The sequence below is a fragment of the Mustela nivalis genome (assembly GCF_964662115.1).
Source record: "Mustela nivalis genome assembly, chromosome: 15".
NCBI classification, from domain to species: domain Eukaryota; kingdom Metazoa; phylum Chordata; class Mammalia; order Carnivora; family Mustelidae; genus Mustela; species Mustela nivalis.
Window position 1 is genome coordinate 26581915 of NC_139034.1, and position 26948 is coordinate 26608862.

General features: G+C 45.3%; 1 protein-coding gene across 10 annotated transcripts in view; it reads left to right on the forward strand.

Moving 5' to 3' along the window:
• Window positions 1-26948, forward strand: part of LOC309848613 (mitochondrial ornithine transporter 1) — a 309487-nt gene that overhangs the window by 273476 nt on the left and 9063 nt on the right. For 2 of the 10 annotated variants that reach the window (XM_082700504.1, XM_082700505.1), the window contains 3 exons: window positions 6555-6679; window positions 20499-20757; window positions 24566-24703. In XM_082700504.1, coding sequence (XP_082556630.1) covers window positions 6625-6679; window positions 20499-20757; window positions 24566-24703 — 452 coding nt within the window. In that variant the 5' untranslated portion in view covers window positions 6555-6624. The other 8 variants (XM_082700496.1, XM_082700498.1, XM_082700502.1 and 5 more) reach the window with 7 other exon arrangements.

A 26948-nucleotide genomic window follows, 5' to 3' on the forward strand; every position in this document is an offset into this window, starting at 1 on the left:
TTACAAATTCAAATCTAAGGCTTATGAAATATACAGCTCAGCTCAATTTTTTTTTTCTTGCTCGTACCATTAAAAAGCAGTCAAGGAAAGGACAAAAGAAAATGACCCCCTTTATTTTTATTTTTTTTAAAGATTTTATTTATTTTATTGACAGAGAGAGAGACAGCTTGAGAGGGAATACAAGAATACAAGCAGGGGAAGGGGCAGAGGGAGAAGCAGGCCTCCTGCTAAGCAGGGAGCCTGATGTGGGGCTCAATCCCAGGACCCTGGGATCATGACCCTAGCCAAAGGCATATGCTTTTTTTTTTTTTTAGATTTTTATTTATTTGACAGAGATCACAAGTAGGCAGAGAGGCAGGCATAGAGAGAGGGAGAAGCAGGCGCCCCGCTGAGCAGAGAGCCTGATGCAGGGCTCGATGCAAGGCTTGATCCCAGGACCCTGGGGCCATGACCTGAGCTGAAGGCAGAGGCTTAAACCCACTGAGCCACCCAGGTGCCCCCCAAAGGCAGATGCTTAACAACTAAGCCAACCAAGTGCCCCAAGCAACCCCCTTTAAAACATTGTCTTAACAACTCTTTAATGGGATACAAAAAGTCCCTTACCCACACTGGTGACAAAAATCCAAATCCATGCTTATTTCAAATACAAACTCTACCTCATTCCAAAAAAGATTTGCGAGAATTTCCAATAAAGGTTACATCAACAGTCAACAATATTCCATGGGAGTTGTGTGATCAAAGCATTTTTTTCTTCTTTCTCATTAAATGTATTGAATCAGAGATGATTTAAGTTTTTGAATTATTTACAACTCCAATTAACACTTTGTTAAGACACATCCACATGGTATTAGGGCCAAAATGCTCCAAGTGATGAAATTATAGCCCCATTTTTGTATCATTAACTAGTGCATTGTGAAATACTGTTGAAGCAGCAAAGTCTCACTTTTTCATGTTAGCCACTCTGTCCCCCACCTTTGACCTACGTCACATCTGCCCCTTCATCACATAGTTGGCTGTACTAATGTCCCTGGATTGCGTAGTCCCAAGTGTAGCAAACAACTTCCTGGAGCACAGGGGTCAGTGCATTGACTCGCCTGCTGTTTGGAACCCAGATCTGAAATGCCATTGGGGTAACCTACCTATACTGACGGCAGTAATGCAGGACTCTGTAAAGTCCTGTTCTCGAGGCCATCAGATGCCTGGGGAATTACCCTTAGAACAAAGTTTGAGTGGACACCAAGAAGGTGATTTTGCAATTAGTTCTCTGAGCTTCTGTGAGATGTTAAGCTTTTCAAGATCTTATATTTCTCTATTCCTAATGCAGCAAAAACAGAAAGAGCCACTCCTGTGAGGGAGTTTAAGCTGCCAAGGTGAATTTATAAAATGTGAAGGGAGGTCTATTTCAGGAGAAAGAACTGGTTCCTGCAACTCTCTCAGGAAGCTTCTGAGAAGTTAGGGCCATGAACTTCAGACTTGAACAGAACTCTGCGGAGTTCCAGCTCTTTCATTAGTACTTATATAACTTTGGGAAAGTGACTTGGCCTCTGAGTCTCCCATCCTTCACCAACATCATTGATGCCAGGCAGGGTGTGAAGCACCAGGATACAGCAAGCAAGACAACAGGACAGAGGCAAATGGATTAGGGTTTTTGCAAAAAAAGGTAACTTTGCTAATTGGGGATTAAAAATATGCACAAATGTTTCCTGGTTATTTGTGAGTTTACACATAAACTGAGGCTAAGGTTGTTGAGGAAATGTGAGGGGAAAAAAGAAACAGAGCAGGAGTGGTGAGAGTCTGGAGCAGCTTTTGTGAGAGTAGGAGAAGGGACTCAAGAGAGACAACACAAAGAACAAGGTTGGCTGGCCACCCTGTGAGGGCGTGACAGTGACCTGGAGTAGCACCTGCCCTCACGATGGTAGTGGATGGCGCCAGCTGGCTCCCAGAGCAGCAGTGGCCCACGTGGTGGATTGCCCCAGCAGGATCACGGAGATCAGAGGCTGTGATGCAGTTGCGGGAAGGCTGGGGTTTGAAAAGGTTAAATGGTCACTAAAGGTCACCCAGATTTTTACACAAGCATCCTGGCTCCAACTCCTGTTGCTCTTTCCAGTCTGTACCCACAGACTGGCTCTGTCCTCAATAAGGTTTCCTTTGAGTTTCAAGTTTCTAGCTTGCTAAAACCACTGACCAGGGGATACTGAAAGTCCTTGAGTCCTCTAGAATGTTGTAATAGTAGATTTTGCTCCTGAGTCTGCTTCCCACCAGTTAGGTCACAAGTCACCTTGGGCAAGTATTTCAAACTCCCTGGCTTGTTTCTGTAATTGAGTTTCAGAAATTTGACTTCTAAAGTGCTGATTTTGGGAACCTGGGTGGCTCAGTGGGTTAAGCTTCTGCCTTTGGCTCAGGTCATGGTCTCAGGGTCCTGGGATAGAGTCCCACACCCAGCTCTCCGCTCAGCAGGGAGCCTGTTCCCCCCCTCACCCCCCCCCCCCGCCTCTCTGCCTACTTGTGATCTCTCTCGCTGTGTCAAATAAATAAATAAAATCTTTTAAAAAAATAAAGTGCTGGTTTTGTGAAAAGTCAGTTTGTGCTGTTTTTCTGAGTGTCCCCATTTATCAGGAGCTCTGATGCCTTCATAGTGCCTCCTACCTCTGGAAAGTCTGTTCAGTTGTACCTTCAAGTTAAGCACTTGCACTAACACAAGTCATGGGGGATATTTAAGTCTCCCCTCCCCCCATCACTTAAGTGATATTGTCAGTCATCCAACACCGCAATCAAACAGGGCAAAAACAAATTGTAAAAGGAAAAGATAGCACCGTTTAAGGAAGAAAATGCAGTATAGAAAATGAAAATAAATGCATGAAGACTGAGCCAAAGAAATCCGAAGGCCACGACTGAGTTATATGGAGCAGCTAGCTGTCAGTAACAGACTCAGAGCTTTCCAGTTGAGTGGGTGTTAGCTCTCTGTCTTAGCGAACTGGAGAAAATTCCTTTACTGGCCGTATACAAGATTCTTTGAATAGTGCTTTTAAATAAAATGCCAGAGAGCCACAGAGGTAGCCTATAACTCATTAGGAACTGAAAGATCAGAGAAGCCCGATTTAGAGCCAGTTTTCATCGGTGGGTGGGACCTTCTCCAATGTCCTAGGCGAGGATGGATTTCCTTGAGGTAGGCAAAATAGGGAACGTTTGTTTTGTGGGGTTTTTTCCCTGCCAATAAGCGAATATATTTTTCATCACCACGCCTCCCGTACTTCTGTAGCCAAATATAAAATAGAGACCTTGAGTCCCAGCACGGTTCACCAGCCCAAAGACTTCAGCAGGTCCTTCCAACACCCCCAACCCCGCCCTGAGTTCCAGCTGGGGTCGAGCCTCCCCGGAGTCCTCCGGGAACCTGGACGAAGGGAAGCAACTCCCGGGGCCCGGGCTCCCTGTCCTCCAGGTCCTCCAGCTCGCGGGCGCGCGGGCCGGGGGTCCCGTGACCTGCGCGGGGCCGAGTGCGCCGCCTAAGCAGAGGACTTCCGCTTCCCCGCGCCGGCCCCGCGCTGCCAGCCCCCAGCCGCAGGGGAGCTCCGGGCCCCGGGGGCCGCCGCCCTTTGCGCTCCCCCGCGGGTGGGCGGGGCGGAGGGCCGGCCCGCGGCGGACGCGGGTGTTAAGCGGCTGCCCCGGCGGCGGAGGCAGAGCGGCGAGCCGGCGGCCAACTGTCCTGGCGGTGAGCGCAGCCCCACAATCGCCGCTCTGGGGGCGGCGGGAGGGAGCGGGGCGCGAGCGGGCCTACGCGGGGGGGGCGGGGCGACCTTCCAGGGCAGCCGGCGGGCTTCTGGGGTCCGCGGCCCGCGCGCCGTCCACGCGCCCAGGTCGTTACGGGCGCCGAGGACCGGGGCTCGCCGGACACTACGGGGCTCCGCGGCCTCCTTTCCGTAGAGTCACCTGCCGGGAAGGGTGTCCTCTTTGCCCCGCGGAGCGTCATCAGGCCTCTGGGCACCGCGCCGCCCGTGCCCGGGCCCGAGTGGGGGCGGTTATGAATGGGAGACTCGTGCAGGTTGTTGGGCTGGAGTCCGAGGACGAGAAAGCGGGAAGCAGTCTCCCTCGCGGGTCCTGTGCCCCCGGGATCCGGAGCCTCGGAGCGCGATTGCCTGGCCGGCGTGTTAGCGGGCAGACGGGCCGGCATCGCAGCGCCTTGGGTCTGGCTCTAGTCCTGGGCGGGAGGGCAGCCGGGTCGGCTTGAGCTCCACCAACCCTACCTGGTGGAGCAGGCGGACTCAGAGCGTTCTCCCAGGCGAGAAACTCATTTCTCCTGGGAACTTAAGAAGGCTGTGTGGCTGGCGATGTTGTTTGTCTCTCCTGGAGTCGGACCCACCTGTGCTTGCAGGAGAGGTAAAGGGGCGCGAAAAGGATTCAGCTTTTCAACTGGCTCAAGACTGAGTTTTAACTTCTGCTGACCAGTTTTGCCTCCCCCAAGCCGAATGTATTTTTCCAGACTTCTTGAAGCCACCTTCTTAAACCACACAGTAATGTGAGTCCATTGCTGACTTAATCTTGTTAGTTCCCATCACTGTTTATTTAGTATTTTAGTAATTCTCTTGAGTCCTTACTTGTGGGATTTGATGCGTTTAAGTTTTGTTTACCGGAGGGGGTTAAATTCACAGCGATGACACATAGTGGGATCTGTGCCTTTCTTATAAACTAAGAAATATTGGCACCCCAAGAATTCAACCGACGGAGAAGCCACATGGGTTAGGCCCTGTGTGACTCTCCCCACTTGCCTCCATTTTTCCTTGAAAATGCAGGGTTCGGGGCTTGTTTTTTGCTTTTCTTTTTGGTCAGGTTGGAATACTCTGGAATTAAGCATTGCTTGGTAGGCACAGACCCAAAAGGCAAGACTTGAGTCCTCTGACTACTTGTATGACCTTGGAAAAGCTCTTGCTATGTGGCCTCAGTTTTCCATCTGGAAAAGGAAGAGATTGGATTAGGACCCTCATAGCCTTCTCTAGGTACAGGATGGCCACAACCTCGTCAACTGTAGTTACTGATACTGCCTCTCCTGTCCTATCAATAACATAAAATGCATGTCTTGTCTGTTTCACTTAGTTGCTTTTTCAAGTCCAGTACTATGCTTTTGTGGTTGCTGGTTTTACAATTTTTTTTTTTTTTTTTTTTGCAAAGAAGCAAGATTCTTGGTGTCTGATCATTCACAGCAGGCGTTAAGTGGTTAAAAAAGACTTCTTAGTGGATAAAATGATTTTCCACTAACGTTTAGGTCCACGTTGGCACTCATTAATAACCCAGCTGGCCCACCACCCTCCCAAGAGGTGGCCTGGTGGGAGCACAGAAGTCTTCAGTGTGATAAATAAAAATTGTTCTTTGGTATTGACGGATAAGTCACTTACTTAGTTTCAAAACCACACAGAATAGGTTGCTGAATTGGTTATCTTGATATTATGTGTTAATGAGCCACCTTTCCTTTTTTATAAAAATCTGTATTTTTAAAGTCCATTTCTCTGTGATAGTTGATTTTTGTCTTGACAGTTGAGGAGTAGACTCTAGTTTTCCCAAACTTTTTAAGCTCTAGCCCAAACATGCTGAAAGTAGGAGAGAGGCCTGGTTATCTGAATATTTTACTGGTGCCCCAGTGATTCTTATCAAACAAATTTAGGACACAGTGTTGCTTCTCAAAATGTGATTGGTGGCCAGTCATTATCAGCCTCATCTGGGAGTTTGTAGTGACTGGCAAGGTTTCTGGTCCCACCTGAGGCCTAGCACATCAGAATCTGTATTTTAACAAGGTTCCCAGGTGTTCTGTGTACATGGTTATGGTTGAGAAGGTTTGAAGAGGCCTTTGATGACCATGACTAATGCTTGGTGCTGTACTCCGTAGTTCTAAGAACAGCTGTCCCTTGTGGCTATTTTGATTGCCTTTATATTATGATAATAATTCTATTTTTCACCTTTGATATGGGGGGACCTCCAGCTTAAGGGCCCGAGGGCTCATCCTGCTCATGGGTGATCAGGAATTGAGACCCACGCATATGTCACTTAGCAGAACGCCTAAGCCATTACTTTCCAGACCTACTGATGTGTGACTCCTGAGAGGGACTCAACTCAGGCTGCTGTCTGAATTTAGAACTGAGCTTAGTTTCCTGACAGTTCTACTTAGGCCTCTGAAAAACTAGTTTGTTATGGCTTGGGTGTCTGTGGTATTTGGCATTCACTTGTAAGATTTTCAGAAGGGTTGGTTGAAATGCTCCCTATGAGTGGCTAGAGCTCTGATAACTCACGGAAGGGTTTTGACTTGCGAGTTTTTCATGGGGAGATGGTGGGCGAGTAGAAGGCAGGCCAATTGCTAAGCTGCACTGATACCCTCACTGCCTTTTTCTTTCTTCCTTCCTTCGTTTCTTTCTTTCTTTCTTTTCTTTTCTTTTCTTTTCTTTTCTTTTTTTTGCAAAAGGGAGAACTGATCTCCCAGCTCCCAGAGGTTGACGTCCCAGTAACCCGGCAGCAGTTCTAGAGAAAGGCTGCAGAGGCTTCACTGATGGTGAGCTCTGGTCTCCTTTCAGGGATATGAGACACCCGTCATAAGCTCTGGAGAGTTGCCTTCCACAGAGACCAGCAGAGGAGTGGGCCAACATGAAGTCCAGTCCTGCCATCCAAGCTGCCATTGACCTCACAGCGGGGGCTGCAGGTAATTCCAGGGGAAACCCATCCTCTAGTCTTGGAGTACCTGCTACAAGTGGGATCCAATGAAGGCGTGGTGAAAATATTGCTTTCGTCACTCCCAGAAGGAACATGCTTTCTCCTTGGAGGGAATCCATGTAATGGAGGGAATCCATGTAATCGAAGAGTAATATCGTCTTCTAAGAATGGCAGAAGGTAGAGCAGTTCCCTTACAATAAAACTCTGAGTGTGGGTGCAGGGTGGGAATGTCCTCAGTTCACAGCAGGAAAACCTCACAGCTCAGAGTTGAAGTCCTTTGTCCATTGTCACACAGCTGGCATGTGCAGGTGACGTGGGATGTCACTCTAAGCCTGGCAGTCTTCAGAGCCCTTGTAGTCCAGAATCCTACTATGCCGTCTGTCCAGGGAAGTCCTACTTACTGTCCTTATTGCTGCCAAGGCAAGAAAGGAGGACACTCTTTAGAAATGTCTTTGGTAACTGAGGCTGATTTTTGATGGTTTCTAAAGCCCTAAAAGGAAAAGACAGGCCCTAGGATTTGCCAGGTTGAGTGGGCTGGGCAGGGGCTGAGCGCCAGGGCAGACTGAGTCCTCAAAAGGCACAGGTAAATACTCCTGGGCAGCGTTTGCAACCCACAGGCCAGTCTTTAGATACATCACCTTTACTCAGCCTGAGGGCAGTAATTGGAAGTGTGTCCCTGGTTACTTGGTTCTCTAGGTTCCTGTGTTATTTTAGCGCCTGTGGAGTGCTGGGATGTTCCTATTTCCCAGATGAAAACCCTGGTTTACCCTTGCCCCTTACACTGATTCCCTCTTTTTTTTTTTTTAAGGTTTTATTTTTATTTATTTGACAGAGAGAAATCACAAGTAGATGGAGAGGCAGGTAGAGAGAGAGAGAGAGGGAAGCAGGCTCCCTGCTGAGCAGACAGCCCGATGCGGTACTCGATCCCAGGACCCTGATATCATGACCTGAGCTGAAGGCAGCGGCTTAACCCACTGAGCCACCCAGGAACCCTCACTGATTCCCTCTTTTAAGAAGAAAAAAAATTTTTTTAATTAACATATAATGCATTATCAGTGCCAGGGGTACAGGTCTGTGAACTGCCAGGTTCTTACACTGACTCTTATAAGGGCCTCAGCTCCTGGGAGTGGAGAGGCCAGAGGGGTGAGTCGCCTGTTGTCCTCTTATCCAGTGGGACCTCCCAGGTCAACAGATCAGGTGCAGCCAAGGGCCACCCTCGTCATCCCATCATTCCCTTAACTGTGAAAAAGAAGTTAGAGTTCAGAGAATAAAGTATTTTCTCCTGAACCAAAGGTCAATGGAGATAGGCTAATTGAGAAAGGCTATAGACAGTGCATTACAGACTGATAAGAATTACAGGCACCAGCTCCCAGTTTAGAGACCACAGGAGTGTCCTGGCCCAGGAGGAGGGGAAACTAAGGGTGGCCTAGGTGTCCATTGGCTTCTTGCCTGCTGAAGGCCTTGGGTCAGTCCCATACCAGCTGCAGCTGGTAACCCCTGGCCCAACCAGTGGCCCCATGCACCGCTCCCACCCCCATGCCAACCCCCAGGCCACATTGGGATGACCCTGACCATGGGAACGGTGGCCCCATTTGCCTGCCTCTGGCACCCTCTTAACGGTCCTGCGAATTCTCTGGGCTCAGTTTTTGTCTTTACCGTAGGGTTGTATTTAACCACAGGAGAGATTCTCAGCTTTTGGAATTAAATGTCTGTCTGTCAGTCAGTCTGCCAAAGACGGAGAATCTGTTGTGATCGAATTTTCTTTTTCCTGGAAAGGCATTTCTGTGTGGACAGGTATTTGGGTGCGACTTATGTGCTTTACAGTAAATTTTAAAGATACAGATAGCAGTTGTATTGTTGGGAGTGGTGTGTAAGGCATTGGGGCATGTTTTTTTAAAATATTACTATGTTTTGGGCCCATCTACATATGGCCTTTAATTCTCCTGATAAGTATTTGGGATTTCTTCCTGCCCTGGTCTCAGGGGGTCACCCGTCACTGATGTAGCATGGCCCTGCAGCATCTGACTTTGGGGGACAACAGGGTCCTTGGCAAGGGTCCATGCCAGGTGGACCTGGCAGGTGCAGGGTGAGAGGTGAGGGACTCTGGCTGGCAGGGGGGGCTTGTGTTAGTGACCTGAGAACTTCTACTGGGAGGCGCTTGGCATGCAAACGGGAAGCCATAGCTCAACTTTGGATGGGTGGTAGTCTCCCAGTGCAGAGCTTGGAGGGCATGCAGAGACCTTTGGCTCTGATGCTCACTGTATAGTGTAAAGGACACCCTGAGAGGCAGAGTGCATTTTCCCATGATTGTGCAGCTAGATGGTGTCCAGACAGGGCTAGGACGTTGGTTCCTTGGTTCCTTGACTGGTGCTGTTGTTGTCTTTGTTTTAAAACTCCATAATGGTGGCTCCGTAGCTCAGGGGTTAGAGCACTGGTCTCGTAAAACTCCATAATGGGCAACAGCCCTCCTGGGGGTGGAGGTTAATCTCAAGCCTCTGCTGCCAGCTGTCTGGTTGGGACATTGGGCCATCGTGGACTGAGGTGATCTGGGTGTAGAATACACATGTTCTTTTCTGTGTCCCTCCTTTTCTTTGAAATAGACCTCCCTCATCCAGCAGGTTTTTGGTCCAGTTAATCTGCTGTAAAATGCTGGGAAGCTGGCACTGCCTGTCTGCTAGTGTAGGAGAAATTCCAGAAATTCTAAGCAGCTAGGATGGGGGAGGATTTGAAGAAGATAGGTCACTGTATAATGTTGAAATGAGACAGTGTGTAGCTCAAAAGTTAAATTTCTTCATGAGGAACCTTGGTCTCCCTTTAAAATACAATGGGATCTATCTATCTATCTATCTTTCTTTCTTTTTCTTTTTTTAAAGAAAAATACACTCGTTTTTTGACAACTATAACCCACTCCCTGCTTTGACTTGGTTGCTGTATGCCTTAACTAGCCTAGCTTCTCACTGTGACCTAGACCATTGACGTTTATCCTCTCATGCCAAAATTCATGATTCTCTTGGCCCTTTGGATGTCTTCTTTGGAAAAGTGTCTATTCAGGTCATCTGCCCATTTTTAAATCAGAATGTTTAGGTATTTATTGTTATTGTTGTTGTTTGGTGTTGACTTACAGAAGTTCCTTATATATTTTGAATATTAACCCCTGGTCAGATGCATCATCTGCAAATATCGTCTCCTGATGCATCATTTGGAAATATCCCCTCCCATTCAGTAGGTTGTCTTTTTGTTTTGTTGATGGTTTCATTAACTCTGCAGAAGCGTTTTATTTTAGTGTAGTCCCAATGGTTTGCTTTTGTTTCCCTCACTTCAGGAGACCTATCTAGAAAAACGTTGCTAGGCCCGTGTCAGAAGTCTTACTGCCTATGTTTTCTTCAGTTTTATATTTGTTTTATGTTCAGTTTTATGCAGTTTTATGGTTTCAGATCTCACATTTAGGACTTCAATCCATTCTGAGTTTATTTTTGTGGATGGTGGAAAGAATTTCCTTCTTTTGCATGTAACTGTCCAGTTTTCCCATTACCATTTATAGAAGAGACTGTATTTCCACCATTGCATATGGCTGCTGCTTCTGTTGTGGATTAATTGACCCTGTAACTGTGGGTTTATTTCTGTATTTTTTATTTATTCATTTTTAAAGCTTTTATTTATTTATTTGACAGAGATCACAAATAGGCAGGCAGGCAGAGAGAGAGGGAAGCAGACTCCCTGCTGAGCAGAGAGCCTGATGTGGGGCTTGGTCCCAGGATCCTGGGATCATGACCTGAGCCAAAGGCAGAGGCTTAACCCACTGAGCAACCCAGGCACCCTTGAAACTTTTTTTTTTTTTTAAGATTTTATTTATTTGACAGAGAGACCACAAGCAGGGGGCAGTGGCAGGCAGATGGAGACGGAGAGGCAGGCTTCCCACAGAACAGAGGAAGCCTGATATGGGACTCTCTCCCAGGACCCCGGGACCATAATCTGATTTGAAGTCAATCACCCAACAAACTGAGACACTCAGGTACTCAGTGTGAGTTTATTTCTGGGCCTCTATTCTGTTCTTTTGATCTATGTATCTCTTTCTGTGGCAGTACTGTACTGTTTTGATTACTACTGCTTTGTAGTGTGGGTGTTTTTTTTTTTTTTTTTGAAGGAAAAGGTTTAAAGATTCAAGATTCACATCAATATTAATGATAAAGTTACCTTTCTCTTGATAAGAGCTCAAATTTTGCCTTTCTCATTTTAACATTTCTTGCCATATTTTTTCTGTGTTTTTCTGTTACTTTCACCCCATCTCCTCCTGTCTATTGACGGATTCCCTTTCTCTCCCCAGTAGTTTACACTTGATCTTTGGCAAAAGCCCAAGAGATGATCCCCAGCAGTTTAGAAACAATACCTCTACATAAGCTACGACGATTAAATTCATTTTAACACACTCTTTAACTTTACCAACATCTAGTTAGTATCCGTAATCTTCTTTTCCTATATTCCCCAAGAGCACTGTTAGCTGTTCATCTTCCTGAGTAGAAATGTGGCATTTTATTTTCCTGTTTTCCTTTTTTGATGTGGGAGAAAGATAATCTACATTGTGTGTATGTGTTTATAGTCACCCTAGATTGCTAAAGTATATCCTCCAGTGATTCTTTCAAAGAGGCTATGCAAGAAACAAACTGTGAATTCTTTCATATCAAAAAATGTCTTTTTTTTACCTTCAAAATAAAATGCCACTTTGGCTGGATGTAGGATTCTAGGTTTAAACTTTTTTCCCTGTAGAAAAATTATGTTACTTCCCCATTTCCTTCTAGCATCCAGAGTGTCCAGTAAGTCTGCTATCAGTCTGATTCTTGTTCCTTTGTAGGTTCACACTCCTCTTTCTGGAAGACTTTATGATTTTTTTAATCCTTGGAATTCCCAGATTTCTAGGAGTCTCTATTCATGAATCTTACTAAGTATTTGGTAAGCACTGTCAGTCTCAAGACTTGAATTTTTCTGGGCACCTGGGTGGCTCAGTTGGTTAAGCAACTGCCTTTGGCTCAAGTCATGATCCTGGAGTCCTGGGATCCAGTCCCACACCCAGCTCCCTGCTCAGAGGGGGTCTGCTTCTCCCTCTGACCCTCCCCCCTCTCATGCATTCTCTTTCTCTCTCATAAATAAATAAAATCTTAAAAAAAAAGACTTGAATATTTCTTTAGCTCTGGGAAGTTTTCTTCAATTATTAATTATTTCCTCTGCTCCATTCCCTTTATTATCTTTTCTGGGAATTCCTTTCAAATGGATGTTGGAGCTTCTGGATCTCTCCTCTATCTCTGGATCTTTCTTTATTAACTCTTTGGCCATTTGCATTGTAACCTTAGAACATTCTTCAAGTCAGTCTTCTAGATCATTCCTTGTCTCTTCAAGTATGTCTCTTCTGCTATTCAGAGCATCTATGGAGTTCTTTACTTCCAAGACATCTGGATGATAATTTTTAATATTTCTAATCTCCTCTTTTATCTCTTTGAACTTATTAATTCACTTCTTCTAAAATTTTCTTCTCTTATATTATCTGTTTCATTAGGTGTTGGCACTTTGTTTGCAGAATTTTGTGTGTTTTCCTTCAAACTATGGTGATTCCTGATGGGAGTCAGGTGATTCCTGATGGGAGTACTCAAATTTGTACATAAATGCCTATTCTGCTTACCAGAACTTATCTCTAGTGACTTTGAGGGAGAGGCCAAACACAAGGTTAGACAGACTGTCCCAATTCCTTGATTTATGAGCATATCTGTTTCCTCTTTATTCTGGAGTTGTTGTTCCATCCAGGGTTTCACCAATTTTCATCTGAGTCCCAAGCCACATAATTTTTGCTATTTCTTTAAGTCCATTGGAGGCCTCTCTTTTCTCAGTCTGGAAGGCAAGTCTTTACATGTTCTACTTCAGGGTCCTCTCCTTCATCCCCCGATAAACCTACTTCCATTTCCGACCCTGAACTTTCTTCCTCCTCTGGCTCAGAATCTTCTACTTCTTTAGTTACAATAATCTCCAAGGCATCTTTGTCATTTCCTCAACTCCATGCTTCATATTTACCACAGTATGGCATTGAAAGTTGGAATCCTTTCCTCACATTATTCCAAAGCCACCTCTTCTCCCTTCTTCCGCGCCTTCAAGCCTCCTTCCTCCCTCCTCTTCTAACTCTGAGCCATCTTCCTCTCAAGGGTTTGTTTTTCCTTCCAACTGAAGATCCTTCCTCCCGAGTCTCTAAGTTCTTCACCTCCTCTGGCTCAGCAACCTTTACCTCTTTAACAAATAGCTCAAGCCATCACCAGTTTCCTCCCCAGTTCCATGCTTTGAGTTTACTAGTTTTATCTACTTTTTTTTGAATTTGTATCTTCCTCCTTCCTTTTTTCATTTTGTGGGAGTGCATCTTTCAGTAATTCTTTTATAAATGATTTCTGGCTGGTAAATTTGATGCAGCTTTACATATCTGAAAAGATCCTTCACCACTCTTAAGGCCTAAATGCTCATTTAACTGGATATAGAATTTAAATTCAAAATCACTTTCCCTTAGAATGTTGAAGACATTAACTCCATTGCTTACTAATATTCAGTGTTGCTGATGAAAAGTCTGCTGTCAATGCAAGTCTTGCTCCTTCATCTTCTCTGGAGGTTTGTAGAATATTTGCTTTATTCTTTCAACTGAGAGGGATTTTTTTCTCATCTTTGCTTTGACCAGTTCATCCTCTGCAATGTCTCTCTTCTCTCCTGTTTCTTCTGTAGGATGCTCTGTCTCTGCGTCCATCAACTGTATTGCTTATGGCTTCTTCCCCACTTCCCATGACTTTTGTTTTTGTGATCCATCATGGGGCAATTCCTTGCCTTGGTTTGTCTTATATGCTTTAGCTTCATCTAATTTGCTAGTTACTTCTTTTCTTCTTAAAATCAAATTTTCAATATCCTCAACTATTTTAGATTGTGCTGCTTCTGTTTTCCTAATCCTGTTTTTTATGTGACTATATCTTTTATTTGTTACTACTCCTTTTTGGTATGAGAATTCTTTGGATTTTTCATTCTAAAATTTCCTTCAGGTCCTATTTTAAAAAGGATTTTAAGTTATTTACTTGAAAAAGAGAATGAGTGCAAGTGTGAGTGCAAACAGTGGGGGGAGAGGCAAGAGGGGCCGAGAGACAGAGAGAGAAGCAGGCTCTCTGCTGAGCAGGGAGTCCGATGTGGGCTTGGATACCAGGACCCTGAGGTCATGACCTGAGCTGAAGGCAGATGCTTAACTGAGTCACCCAGGCCTCCCTCCTTCAGGTCATTTTTAAGAAATTGTCTTATCTTTTCAACCACTACGTCCAGGTTTTCCATCAAGCCTTTAAACTTCCTCATGATAACTACTGATGTGTCTCTGCATTTTCAGTCTAATACGTGCGCCATCTTCTGGTCATTTTCTGTCAACCAAATTCTTTCACCATGGTGATATTTTCCTATTTCTTTGTGAAAGTCTAGCAATTCCTTCCTTCCTTCCTTCCTTCCTTCCTTCCTTCCTTCCTTCCTTTCTTTCTCTCAAGATTTTACTTTTAAGTAATCTTTTTTCCCAATGTAGGGCTCGAACTCACAACCCTGGGATCCAGAGCTGTATGCACTTCTGACAGCCAACCAGGCATGCCCAGTCTGGCAATTACTGACTGTACACAAGACATTGTTGATATATTCAAAACAGAAGTATTTTATTTTTCTGAAGGGTAATTTTTGTTTTTTCACACCCACTAAACACTCCCAAACTAAAAAATCTTAAAAAAATATATATGTATCTATATACATCTATATATACATATCATCCAGTGAGGGTCTTCAACTACCAGGAAGTTATCTGCAGAGCAGTATTTGGTCTTCAGCACAGCTGTGTTTCAGTGCCTCAAAAAGGGATCCAGCCTGAGGACACATGCACCCACGCACGCATGTGCACGTGCGCACCAAAGACTTTTTAGTATATATATAAATCTGGGATTGCAATACCTCCATCTTTGCTGTTCTTTCTCGAGATTGCTTTGGCTACTCAAGAACATTTGTGCTTCCATACAAATTTTAAGATTATTTGTCTGTTCTTTGAAAAATGCTGGTGGTATTTTGGTAGGGATTGCATTGAATCCATTGATTTGCTTTGGGAACATGGACATTTTAACAATGTTTGTTCTTCCAATTCATAATCATGGTACAATGTTCCATTTGTGCTGTCTTCAGTCTCTTTCTCATTGCTGTATAAGATTGCAGAGAACAGGTTTTTTACCTCCTTGGTTAAGTTTATTCATAAGTCTTTTTGTTGTTGTTGTTGCAATTATAAGTGGGATTCTCTTCTTAATTTCATTCCCTGCTACTTTGTAATTAGTGTAAAAGAAATGCAGCAGATTTTTGTATATTTTTGTATCCTACAAATTAACTTCATTTATCAGTATTTATTTGACAGAGAGAGACACGTGGCAAGAGAGGGAACACAGCAGGGGAATGGGAGGTGAGGAAGCAGGCTTCCCTGCAGAGCAGAGAGCTTGATATGGGTCTGGATCCCAGGACCCTGGGGTCATGACCTGAGCCGAAGGCAGATGCTTAATGACTGAGGCACCCAGGCACCCTCTTCATTTATCAGTTCTAATAGATTTTGTTGTTGTTTGTGAAGTCTTCTTTTTGTGAAGTTCTTTTTTGTGAAGTTTTCTTTATTTAAAGTAGACTTCATGTCCACTGTGGTACACAGTGCTTGAATTCATGACCATGAGAGTTAAGACCTGAGCTGATATCAAGAGTTGGATGCTTAACCAGCTGAGCCACCCAGGTGCCCCTAAGGTTTTCTGTATGTACTATCATGTCCTGTGCAGATAGTGACAGCATAACTTCTTCCTTACCAATTTGAATGCCTTGTATTTCTCGTATGATTGCTGTGGCTAGGACTTCTAGTACCATGTTAAATAAGTGGTGAATATGGACATCTCTGTCTTGTCTCTAATCATAGAGGGAGAACTGTCAGCTTTTCCCCATTGAGTGTGATGTTAGCTGTGGGTTTATTATGCTGAGGTGTGTTCCCTCTAAACCTGCTCTGCTGAAATCCATCCATTTCATGGTGTACTTTGTCAAATGCTTCTCTGTATTTGAGATGTTTATGGCTTTTGTCCTATTGCTAATTGGTGCATTCCACTGATCAATTTCAGAATAATGAAACCACCCTTGCATCCCTGGAATAAAGCCTGCTTGATCTTGCTGAAGGATTTTTTTTTTTTCCTGTACTGTTGAATGCCATTCGCTGTTATTTTATTGAGGGGGCTTTTTGCAACTGTGTTCATCAGAGATGTTAGCTTGTAATTTTTTTTGTACTATCTTCGCTTTTGAGGTCAGAATAGTGCTGGCCTCCTAGAATGAATTTGGAAGTTTTCTATTTTTTTTGGAATGGTGTTTGAAGGATAGGTATTAATTTTCCTTTGTGTTTGATAGAATTCACCTGTGAATCCATCTAGTCCAATTTTTTTTGTTGGGAGGTTTTTGTTTTGTTTGTTTTCTGATTACTGATTCAGTGTCATTACTAGTAATTGGTCTGTTCAAATTTTCCCTTTTCCTTTTTTTTTCCATTAGATTTTATCTATTTACTGAGCATAAGCAGGGGGATCAGCAGACAGAGGGAGAGGGAGAAGCAGTCTCCTCACTGAGCAGGGAGCCCAATGAGGGGCTCGACCCAAGACCCTGGGATCATGACCTGAGCTATCCGGCTGCCTCTCTGTTAACATTTTCTACTTGTGATTTCCTCTACTCCATTCCCTTTATTATCTTTTCCTAGAATTCCTGTCAAATGGATATTGGAGCTTCTGGATCTCTCCTCTATCTCTGGATCTTTCTTTATTATCTCTTTTGATGTGGGAGAAAGATAATCTACATTGTGTGTATGTTTTTATAGTCACCCTAGATTGCTAAGGTATATCCTCCAGCAGGAGAAGGATATACTTTGGACTTTTGTGATGTCTGTTTTCTGTTATTTTTAAAAATCTTTTATGGTTTTTTGTCTTTCGTATGTCTGTTCTGATCTTATATCCTTCTATTTTTGGACTTTGCTTGTTCTTCTACCTCTTTTCAGTATATGTAATTGAGATTTTTCTCATTTCTTAAGTTAGGCCTATATTGCTATAAATTTTCCTTCTAGAACTACTTTTGCTACATCTCCAAGATTTTGGGCCGTTGCAATTTCGTTTTCATTTGTCTCCATGCATTTTTTTCATTTCCCCTTTGATTTCTTGGTTTACCCATTCCGTGTTTAGTACCATCTTATTTAAATTCCATGTATTTATGTTCTTTATGGCTTTTTTTTTAATCTTATGATTGATTTCTACTTTCATACTTTGTGGTAAAAAAAAGAAGCTTGATATGATTTCAGTCTTCTTATATCAAATGAGATTTATTTTGTGGCCTAACATGTGATATATTCTGGAGAACGTTCCATGTGCATTTGACATGAATGTATATTCTGTTTCTGGGTGGAATGTTCTATATGTATCTGTTATGTTCATCTGGTCTAAAGTGTTGTTCAAAGCCACTGTTTTCCTTGTTAATTTTCTGTCTGGGTGACCTACTGATGTATACAGGGTATTAAAGTCCCCTACTGTAATTACTGTCAATTTATCCCTTTGTGTCTGTTAATCTATTTGTAACATCCTCTTGTTTTCTGGTTGGATTGATCCCTTTATCATTATGTAGTGCTCTTCTTTGTCTTCTGTTACAGTGTTCTACAGTCTATGTTATGTAAGTATTGCCACTGCAGCTTTTTTTTTTTCCCTTTGCATGTTAAATGTTTTTCCAGCCCTTCATTTTCAGTGTATGTGAGTTTAGGTCTGAAGGGAGTCTCTTGTAGGCAGCATATAGATAGGTTTTGCTTTTTCTTTTTCTTTTTTCTTTCTTTTTTAATCCAGTCGGTCCTTTCTTTTTCCCTTTCCTTTCCTTCCTTCCCTCCTTTCTCTTTCTCTCTCTCTCTCTTTCTTTCTCTTTCTCTTTCTTTCTTAGTTTCTCTTTCTCTTCTTTCTATCTGTCTTGTAAATGCCATGTTCAATGTGAGGCTTGAACTCATGAGCCCTATATCAAGGGTTGCATTTTCTACTGATGGAGCCCCCATCCCTTTATCTTTTGATTGGAGCATTTCATCCATCTTGGGCCTTTTACGATTGGAACATTTTGAAAATGATATGCCTCCCTGTGCAGTTAAACAGAACACTTATCAAGTGCCTCCTTTGAGTTTGAGGTCCTCCATTTTTGCATGGGTGGACAAGGTGGTCCTGGACCATCTGGAGAAGGGTCTGCTGCTTGGTCATCCCCATTTTCACCACCGGCGCCATCCCTGCCAGCTTAGATTTCCTTACCACCTTGTTATTTGCTGACTCAACTATTTTAAGCATAGAAAACCCACAACACTGGCCCTGGTAAAGTATAGAGTGCACCATGGTCTGAACCCCTCTCCTGCAGGGCCTTTTGGGACACCAAGGAAAGAATGCAGAACTATTTCCATTTTTCAGTCAAGGAGAATGAGATGATCAGAGGTCTATGCTTTGAGCAAGTGGAGAAATCCTCCTCTAAGTTATTCATAGCTTCTGGGATACTTGGTGGGTATCTGAGGACGTGCTAGGGCTCAGTGGCTGGTGCAGGTGTTCCAAATCGTCATCACGCACTTAAGGGGGACCTGGAAAGTATCATTTGTGGTAAATTACATGGGAGTCTGTTACCTCCATAGATGAGAGGAGGGAATTGTAGTTAGCGTTTGAGAGTGCACTAGCCTCCTACCTTCTCACTGTTGGAAATGTAACTGTTACAGATATGCAACAAGTCCGTGTATTAGCAGCCTGTGATGTCGGAACTGTTGAAGATGATTGAGTTAAACTATGGAAAGGTTCCAGTTAATATTGCAGGACTCTGAATGAATTGGTTTATTCAGTTTATCTGCGTCTAGGTTACCTAAATTATGTACCCTCTTTAAAAATGCTGACATTCACCTCTTCTTTGGAATAATTATTTTTATACAATTAGGGTCCTATTTTATTCCTAGAAGTACCTGAGAGAGAATAACTACAATTGTAGTAGCATCTTATTGAATAATGTTCTACTAATTCAGAACTGAAGATAATTTGGCAAGACAGAGTGGAAATGGATCATTACTCTCCTAGAAGAATGTAGGGATAGGATCCCAGATATACTTGCAATTGCTTAAAAGAAGAGCTCACAGTTTTCAGACTCCTTGAACATGTTTATCTGCCAGTAATTCGTGGGAGTTATTCAAAACAGCCCCTCACCTGTCTCTACTTTGCACAATTCAGTCAGAGTAATTATGTAATGTCAGTTATAAAATCGCATAAAATTACATAAAGTCTTTATGTAAGCCTTCTCTTCAATTTTTTTTAAAAAGGTCCTGTGGTGGGGGAAGGATAAGCAGACCCCATGTGGAGCACTGAGCCCAACGCTGGGCTTAGTCTTACAACCCGGAGATCAGGACCTGAGCCCAAATCAAGAGTCTGATACTTGACCGACTGAGCCATCCGGGGGCCCCAGCCTTCTTTTCAATTTTGATGACGCTTTAAAACCTAATCCATGGGCGCCTGAGTGGCTCAGTGGGTTAAGCCTCTGCCTTCAGCTCAGGTCGTGGTCTCAGGGTCCTGGGATCGAGTCCTGCATCGGGCTCTCTGCTCAGCGGGGAACCTGCTTCTCCCTCTTTCTCTCTGCCTGCCTCTCTGCCTACTTGTAATCTCTCTCTGTCAAATAAATAAATACAATCTCTTATACATACATACATACATACATACATACATACATACATACATACCTAATCCAGTAGTTAGGTTTCCTGACACAAACAGTGGACATCTGAGATGCAGGGATCTCTGAGGCCCAGGAAATGTAGAAGCATTAACGAGTGGCATTTTTCAAATGCTGACCTAGGCCAGGGTCTGGGGTTAAGACAGGGTGGCGTGGCTAGAGTTCATTCTTTTCCATACATTCAGACTTTTTTATTGAGGTCCTCTACAGCAATTTAGATTTTGCTGTTTTCTAAACTCTTACAATATAAAAGTGTAAAAATACATGATTGATGCTAAGCACGGTAGGATTCAGTGCATTTCCCTTCGAATACGAACAATTAGTTGGTAGAATCCAGATGAAGATTTTCCGTGTGGTCCAATTTTAGCTCTTTAGGGATTAGCCAGACTCTCTGTCATCTTTCTCTGTTGCCTCTTTCCCTGTTTTTCTGATAGTCATCTGTGCTGCGGGGATTAGGCAGAGAGGGGTAAGTCTCTCCTGCCGGACTTCTCCCTCCCTGCTACAACTGCACGCAGCAGAGGGACTGTTCATCATGAGCCGTTCCCGCAGCAGCTGTTATCTTCAGCCTTCTCGTCCATTTTTATGTAATCCTCGTGCAAACTGGATGGGGAGCCAAGGCTCCGAAGTTACTATCGCTGGTCCAGACTCTCACAGCAGAGCCGGCCTTCAGGACCAAGTCCATCTGACCCCATTGCTGACCCCTCCGCACACACGCCACCCCCGTGCGCCCTGCGGTCTTGACTGTTGAACACGTGTCTGTCTCTCCCACCGAGGGTGGGTTCCTTCAGAGCTGGAGCTGGGTGCCGGGCACAGTGGGGACCCTTTGTTGTTAACTGAACTGGGCTTGGAGGTTTCGTTGCCGGTGGGGGGGTGGGAAGAGATGTTGGAGTGAACTGTGACAGAAGAAAGCCCTGGGGTAGGGTGCTTATCTCTCTCTAAATTTCTGTGGGTGTTTGCGGCTGCATTCCAAAACAAGACGGGTGCTGGAGAGACTTTTGTCCTGGTTTTAGGGGGCACAGCATGTGTACTGACCGGGCAGCCCTTTGACACCTTGAAAGTGAAGATGCAGACGTTCCCTGACCTGTACCGGGGCCTCACCGACTGCTGCCTGAAGACTTACTCCCAGGTGGGCTTCCGCGGCTTCTACAAGGGGACCAGCCCAGCGCTGATCGCCAACATCGCCGAGAACTCGGTCCTCTTCATGTGCTACGGCTTCTGCCAACAGGTGGTGCGGAAGGTGGTTGGATTGGAGAAGCAGGCCAGGCTGAGGTGAGTTGTGGGCACTAACACATTCTTCCTTTGTTTAGAAAGACAATGTTGTTGCCCAGTCAAAATTTTTATGATACCTTATGGGAAGAGTGTTTCTTTTTTTAAAATAACCACATTGTTTCTGATTGTGAAGTTGTCATGTAAAACTTGCAGAAGGCTGGTCAGTAATGCACCGTGAATAAGGAGGTGCCCTTACGTGCTGGTGTTCTTCAGGAAGATGCTTTTCAGATGCCCTGGTGGTACTGCTTCTCTTGTGGGCACCAGGGCTGGACGGGAGCCACAGGTGCAACTTGTGAGCCGAGCTTTGGGTTCCCCTTCATCAGAGTGCAGAGGACTGGAAGAAGCTGCCTGAGCCAGACAGGCTGGAGAGCAACTTGGAATTTTAGGAGGAGCTGGAAGCGTCTGTGAAGATGCGGATGGACTGACTCTTTGGCCAAGTCGGCTCAAACATCGGACTTCAGCTTGTGCCGCGTCCTCCCTTGCATATTTATTTACACAGAGACCATAGAGGATTCAGAAACCACCAGGATGTGTAGTCCTCCCTTTTTTGAACATTGATTTATTTTAAATCATTGAAACTTCTATCGGGTTCATGGTTGGGCAGATAGCTGTATGGGTTGTTTCGTTAGGAACTGGAAACCCATTTGCAACTCCGGTCCCACCCGACTGTAGGCCCCTTCTGTGCAGAAGTGTTCTCTGGAGACGCCTAGTGATCTCAAAGATGTGCCCTTTTGTTCGCAGGAGTTTTGCCTTCATGGATGGAACATGTCTTTTAAAAGCTTGGGACTGGGTGGAATCACCCAGGGAGATAGCATCTATAGAGGGCTGCACATGGATTCCAGGACCTTCCAGCACAGCAGTGGTGATGAAGGGAGGAGGAAGTAAATAAATAAGCAGGAGAGAAACCAGGAGAGTGTGGGATTTCATGCTAGAGACTGACAGAACACTATAGCAACTGTCACTCTTCCTGCTAGAGGGGGACACTTTCTCAGGGACAAGATGGGACGTTTAGGTTCCCTGCGACATTCCCAGAGGAGGATGCCTTATGGAGAAGATGGAGATAAGAAGCAGCCTCATGAGGTCCTGGAGGAAGTCCTACAACCAAGAAGCCATTCTGTTTCATGTGGTCTCACCCCGTACCCTCCTCTCCAGTCCTGGTGAGGCAGGAGGGAGCTGCGTCTTCATCCCACACAACAGTGTTTGCTTATTACCTGGCAGGGAATGGCCACCTTAGAGTTGATGGAGCTGGGGCACCCACACCTGTCCTGTTTTGTTCATCCCTCCTCATGATCTGTGAGAGCAGCAGAGCTCTCCCTGCTGTTCTGTTTTAAAACTGGGGACTCCCGACTTGCAGATACTGGCTTAGGATCCTATTACTTGAGCTCATAACTGAGCACAGGACCCAGAGCTGTGTCTTCCGAGTCCCCGTCCAGAACTCTTGCCCTTAGGGGTCAGGTCTAGAGGAAGGTGTGGTCAGTAGAGGCAATGAAATGAAAGCACTGCTTGGAAGAGCCTGCCGTGAATTTCAGCAATGATACCGTAAATATTTGCATGTCCTTGGCTTGAATGCCACCCCGAGTAGAGTTCTCCTTTGACCTTTGTCCACATGGGGTCCTAAAACAGCAGAAGGGTTCAGGTACATGTTTGTTGAATGGGACATGTTTATTGAATGGCTGCTTATCAGCAGCCGATTTTTACCAAATCCCATCCTGTGCCTGCTGCGGTTTCAGTTCTGGGTCTAACGCCTCTCCTGTAGGTGCAGCCTGGGGCCCCGCGTGCCTCACTGGGCACCCAGGTAGGGGAGAGGACTCAAAGTCCACTGCAGGTGTGCTTTGGCCTTGCTGTTGCACTAGAACAGCGTGCTCATACTCAGGCCCCCGACTCTTAGGCTGAAGGGCTTCCACACCGATCGATGCCATCTTTGTTCCCGCAAACCTGGCCGTTCTGGCTGCTGGTCAGCAAATTGATGAAGGGGGCCCGAGGGAAACGAAGCCTGGATCTGCAGGCTGGCTGAAGGACTGCAGAAGCCACTGGAAGCTTTGATCTGGACAATCCACTGAGTAGGTGTGAACCATGTTGGACAGTTTCCATTCGCTAGAAGCTGAGCACCAGCAGAGTTGCATGTCGCCGGGTAATGGCCTCATACCGATTCTCTGAAATGAGAAGCAAGTCTGGAACGCAAGCAGGCTCTCCCTCCTGGAAGAAAGCCTCGCTCCCCACCAACTCTTCTGGGAGCAGACAGGCTTGGGCCCCGCCCTCCGTCTGCCCATGGCCCCAATGCCAGGTCACCCGGGACCAGAAGGTTGGGGCTGCGTTTGGAGGCAGCCCTTGATTTTCTCTTCCTGTCTGACATCCGTTTGTGTGACTGTTTAACGGAACCCCGGATAGTCGCATGTGCTCGGTCTGTTAGGCTTTTGCTCACAGTTTGGGGAAAGCTTGGGAAGGGGTCGCCTCACGGGGGTGTGGCGTCCTGGTGGTTAGGTGACGCAGGCTGCCGGCTTGACAGGTGAGAGTCAGGGAGCCAGTCATCCTGTGAGCAGCTCACTCTTCCTGCCCAGTCCCGGGTGCCAGCAGAGCTCTTGTGACCGAACACTCCGGGGCTGGAAGGGATCTTATTTTCTGACCCTTGTGAACGCTCAAGAGAATTCCTGACAGTTAATCTCTCAGACTTTTCCCCGTATTTTTGAACTCTGATGGGACCTCGCTTGGTGCATTTGCTTCTCCGTTTAGATTCCAGGTGTAGCCATTTTACCTCCAGCCCTGGAGCTTGCTGACCCCTCCTTCACCCCCTCCTCCCCCGTCCTTGCTCCTGCTGCCCTCTGGGGCTGAGGTCAGGAGGTCGGCAGCGGAACTGGGAAATCTTTTTTGCAATGAGCAGCTTTTTGGTTAAAGATTTATTCTGGGCTTTCATCTGCAACAGTTACTTTGTACATGGGGTTGTTCCAGGTTGGATTTGGGGCATGCAGGGATGGCCCCAGAACCTCGCTTTATGAAGCTTAGTGGCAGATACGCTGAAGTATTGTGATGGTGTGTCTTTGGGGTGGTGGGAGTTTGGGTAATTTTTTTACTCCTCTTTTTTTTTGTTTTGTTTTAGGGTTTTTTGTTTGTTTGTTTTATATATCACTGTGTCTTAGTTGTGGCTGCTGTAACAAAATAACGCCAACTGGATGGCTTAAACAAACATTTGTTTCTCAGAGTTTTGAAAACTGGAAAGCCCAAGATGATGGTGCTGGTTGATTGGGTGTCTGGTGAGGGCCTATTTCCTGGATTACAGAGGGACACCTTCTTGCTGTGTCCTCAAAGGGTGGATAGAGAGAGCGGTGACCTCTTATAAGGACACTGATTGCATCTTAGGGGGTTCTAACCTCACGACCTCACTAAACCTAAGCACCTCCCAGAAGCCCCCTCCGAATACGTCACCTTGGGGGATTACGGCTTCTGCATAGAGCCTTAGGGGTAGGGGATATATTCCGTGTGTGTCGCCATGACTATGACTAATAAAAGCAGCTGGATCTTGCAGTCAGGCAGACCCAGGTCTGAATCCTAGCATTGCCACGTGGTAGTGGTGTGACTTCAGGTACATTAGGTATTCTATGCACAGTTTTTCCACATGAAATTTGGGGTGTTGGTATCGGTGTTGGCCTCCCAGGGCTGAGGTCCTTAGATGAAACTGCATGTGCGAGTTCCCAGTGGGCACTCGGCAAAGGGTTCCTCTCCTTTGATCCTTGCTCTCCCTTACAGCCGAATGCTTTGAGTGGGGAGTGCTGAATGAATGAATGACCGGACTCCCGTGCTGGTTTCCTTCCAGTGATCTGCAGAACGCAGCTGCGGGTTCCTTCGCCTCTGCCTTTGCGGCCCTGGTGCTCTGCCCCACTGAGCTCGTCAAGTGCCGGCTGCAGACCATGTATGAGATGGAGTCGTCAGGGAAGATCGCCAGAAGCCACAAGTAAGTGCTGTTCGGGCACAAACGCTGGGTCTCTCGTTGCCTTGGTGCATTGAGTATATGTCAGTTTTATATTCTACTAAAACTCAGTGGCAGAGAAAGAGATTTATCTACTCCAAAATACTGTGTTTTTAGAACTCTTTCCCCTACCAGTCAGAGGGGGACTTCCTAAATGAACTTTCAGAGGGCTGGACCCACTCCTGCTCCCACAACGGACCACTGTCTGCAGAAGTTTCTCACCTGGGACGTGGAGAGGCCGAGAGCTCCTCTCACTCTTGGCTCATTGAGTGCATGAGGCAGCATCCCCGGCTGTGTTGGAGGCACTCAGCAGACAGCTTTGAAACCGTGTCTGAGAGCTGAGCCTTCAGAAATACCAACTTGGGTTCCAAGATGAATATTTGGTGCCCATTCCCAGGTTTCACGTGAGTGGATCAGCCCAGATTCCAGGGTCACTCTCTTACCTAACCCCCGCCCCACCCTTCTCGTGTACCCACAGAGAGCCTGGCTTCTGAACACTCCTCAGAGCTCTTCGGAGCTACTCTGCAGCCATCAGAATGCTCTCCCCTCAGCCCTGCAAACAGATTCTAGTTACATGAGTATGTGTCATACACAGTGTGACTTATTGTCTTTATTAATCTCAACATTTGCTTATTTATCTTGACATCTGGCTGACTAAAGCTCTTTGTCACTGTGGTTGACTCAGTGTGTAAATCTGACCGGAAAAATCAGAGTAATTGACCATTTACACAAGTAGTCTCCTCCCAGGGTGGGTGGGCATTCTGATTGAGTTCTATATCCTGCACCCTGGGGATTCTTTACAACCAGTTTGAAGCTACTCTTTCTAGCCTAGAGGTCCAAAAGCATAAGTCTTTGAAACTTTTTATTGAAATCTTCTGTACACCCAGAAATCATAAGTGGGGGTTCTCATAGTCACTAAACAAACACTTTCATAACCAATGCCCAGATTCAGAGGTAGAACAGGAACAGAACCCAGAAAGTTGCTCTCATGTCCCTTAGGAGTAGTTTAAGGTATTTTTTTTTTTCATTTAAATTTTTTTATTAAATTCAGTTTAGTTAACATATAATGTATTATTAGTTCCAGGGTAGGATTTAGTGATTCATCACTTAAATACAACACCCAGTGCTCGTTACATCAAGCATCCTCCTTAAGGCCCGTCACCAATTACCCCACCCCCCACCTCTCCTCCAGCAACCTTCAGTTGGTTTCCTAAGGTTTTTTTTTTTTTTAAGATTTTATTTATTTATTTGACAGACAGCATAAGTAGGCAGAAAGGCAGGCAGAGACAAAAAGGGGCTCAATCCCAGGACCCTGGGATCATGACCTGAGCCGAAGGCAGAGGCTTTAACCCACTGAGCCACCCAGGCACCCCTTCCTAAGGTAGTTTTAAGGAACGTAATTGTTGGCTCCAAAAACTTAAGCGAATGGACACCTTGCACAAAGGTAAGTATCGGTTGACAATATTTTAGGTGTGGCTATATACTTCTGGCCTACACAGGGTATATGGTACCTTGGGGTTAAGACTTGGTTCAGAAAGCAGGCCAGTCACGTTGAGTTGGGTCACTGTGTTACATTCCCATTATAGAATGCGAGCTGAGTTGTAGGAAGGACCTAGATAATGAGTGATGCCTGATGAAGCCTTCTGAAATGCTTTCGATCACCAGGGGGTTTGATTCTTCACTGGTCCAAGTGAGGTCACCTGCTGAGAGCACTGTGGAGAGCAAGGGGTTCCCTAAAACACACCAAAGATGTGGTTTCTGCTGCTGTTTTCCTGACAGATAAGGCCTGCCATGGTGCACACCGTCAGGAAGAGGGGTCTAGACAGAAAGGATCCTGCATTACTGCTGCTCCCAGGCTCTGATCAGCCTGAAAGAGAAGTTCATGCCTACTTACTTTCTAAGAACTAAATCCTCAGTGCTTCTTGCCCTGTAGAGTTTCTAAGAATTTCCGTTGTCTTGCCTTTAAGTAACATCTACTCCCTTACTCCTTCACTGCACTAACACAAAGCGAAAAGACCGTAAGCACTTGAAAAGATTCCTTCTATACCCATCTGTTCGAAAGAAAGGTAGAGGAGAGTAGGCACAGAAGGAGGTAGAGGAGTGAGCGAATATGAGGGCATTTTATTCTTGCTGAGCTGTACAGCTCCTTATTGTAATTTCTCTTATTCATTGTTGGACAGAAGTGGGTATTGGCTCTTTTACATCTTGGATAATATCCAAAATGTATGAA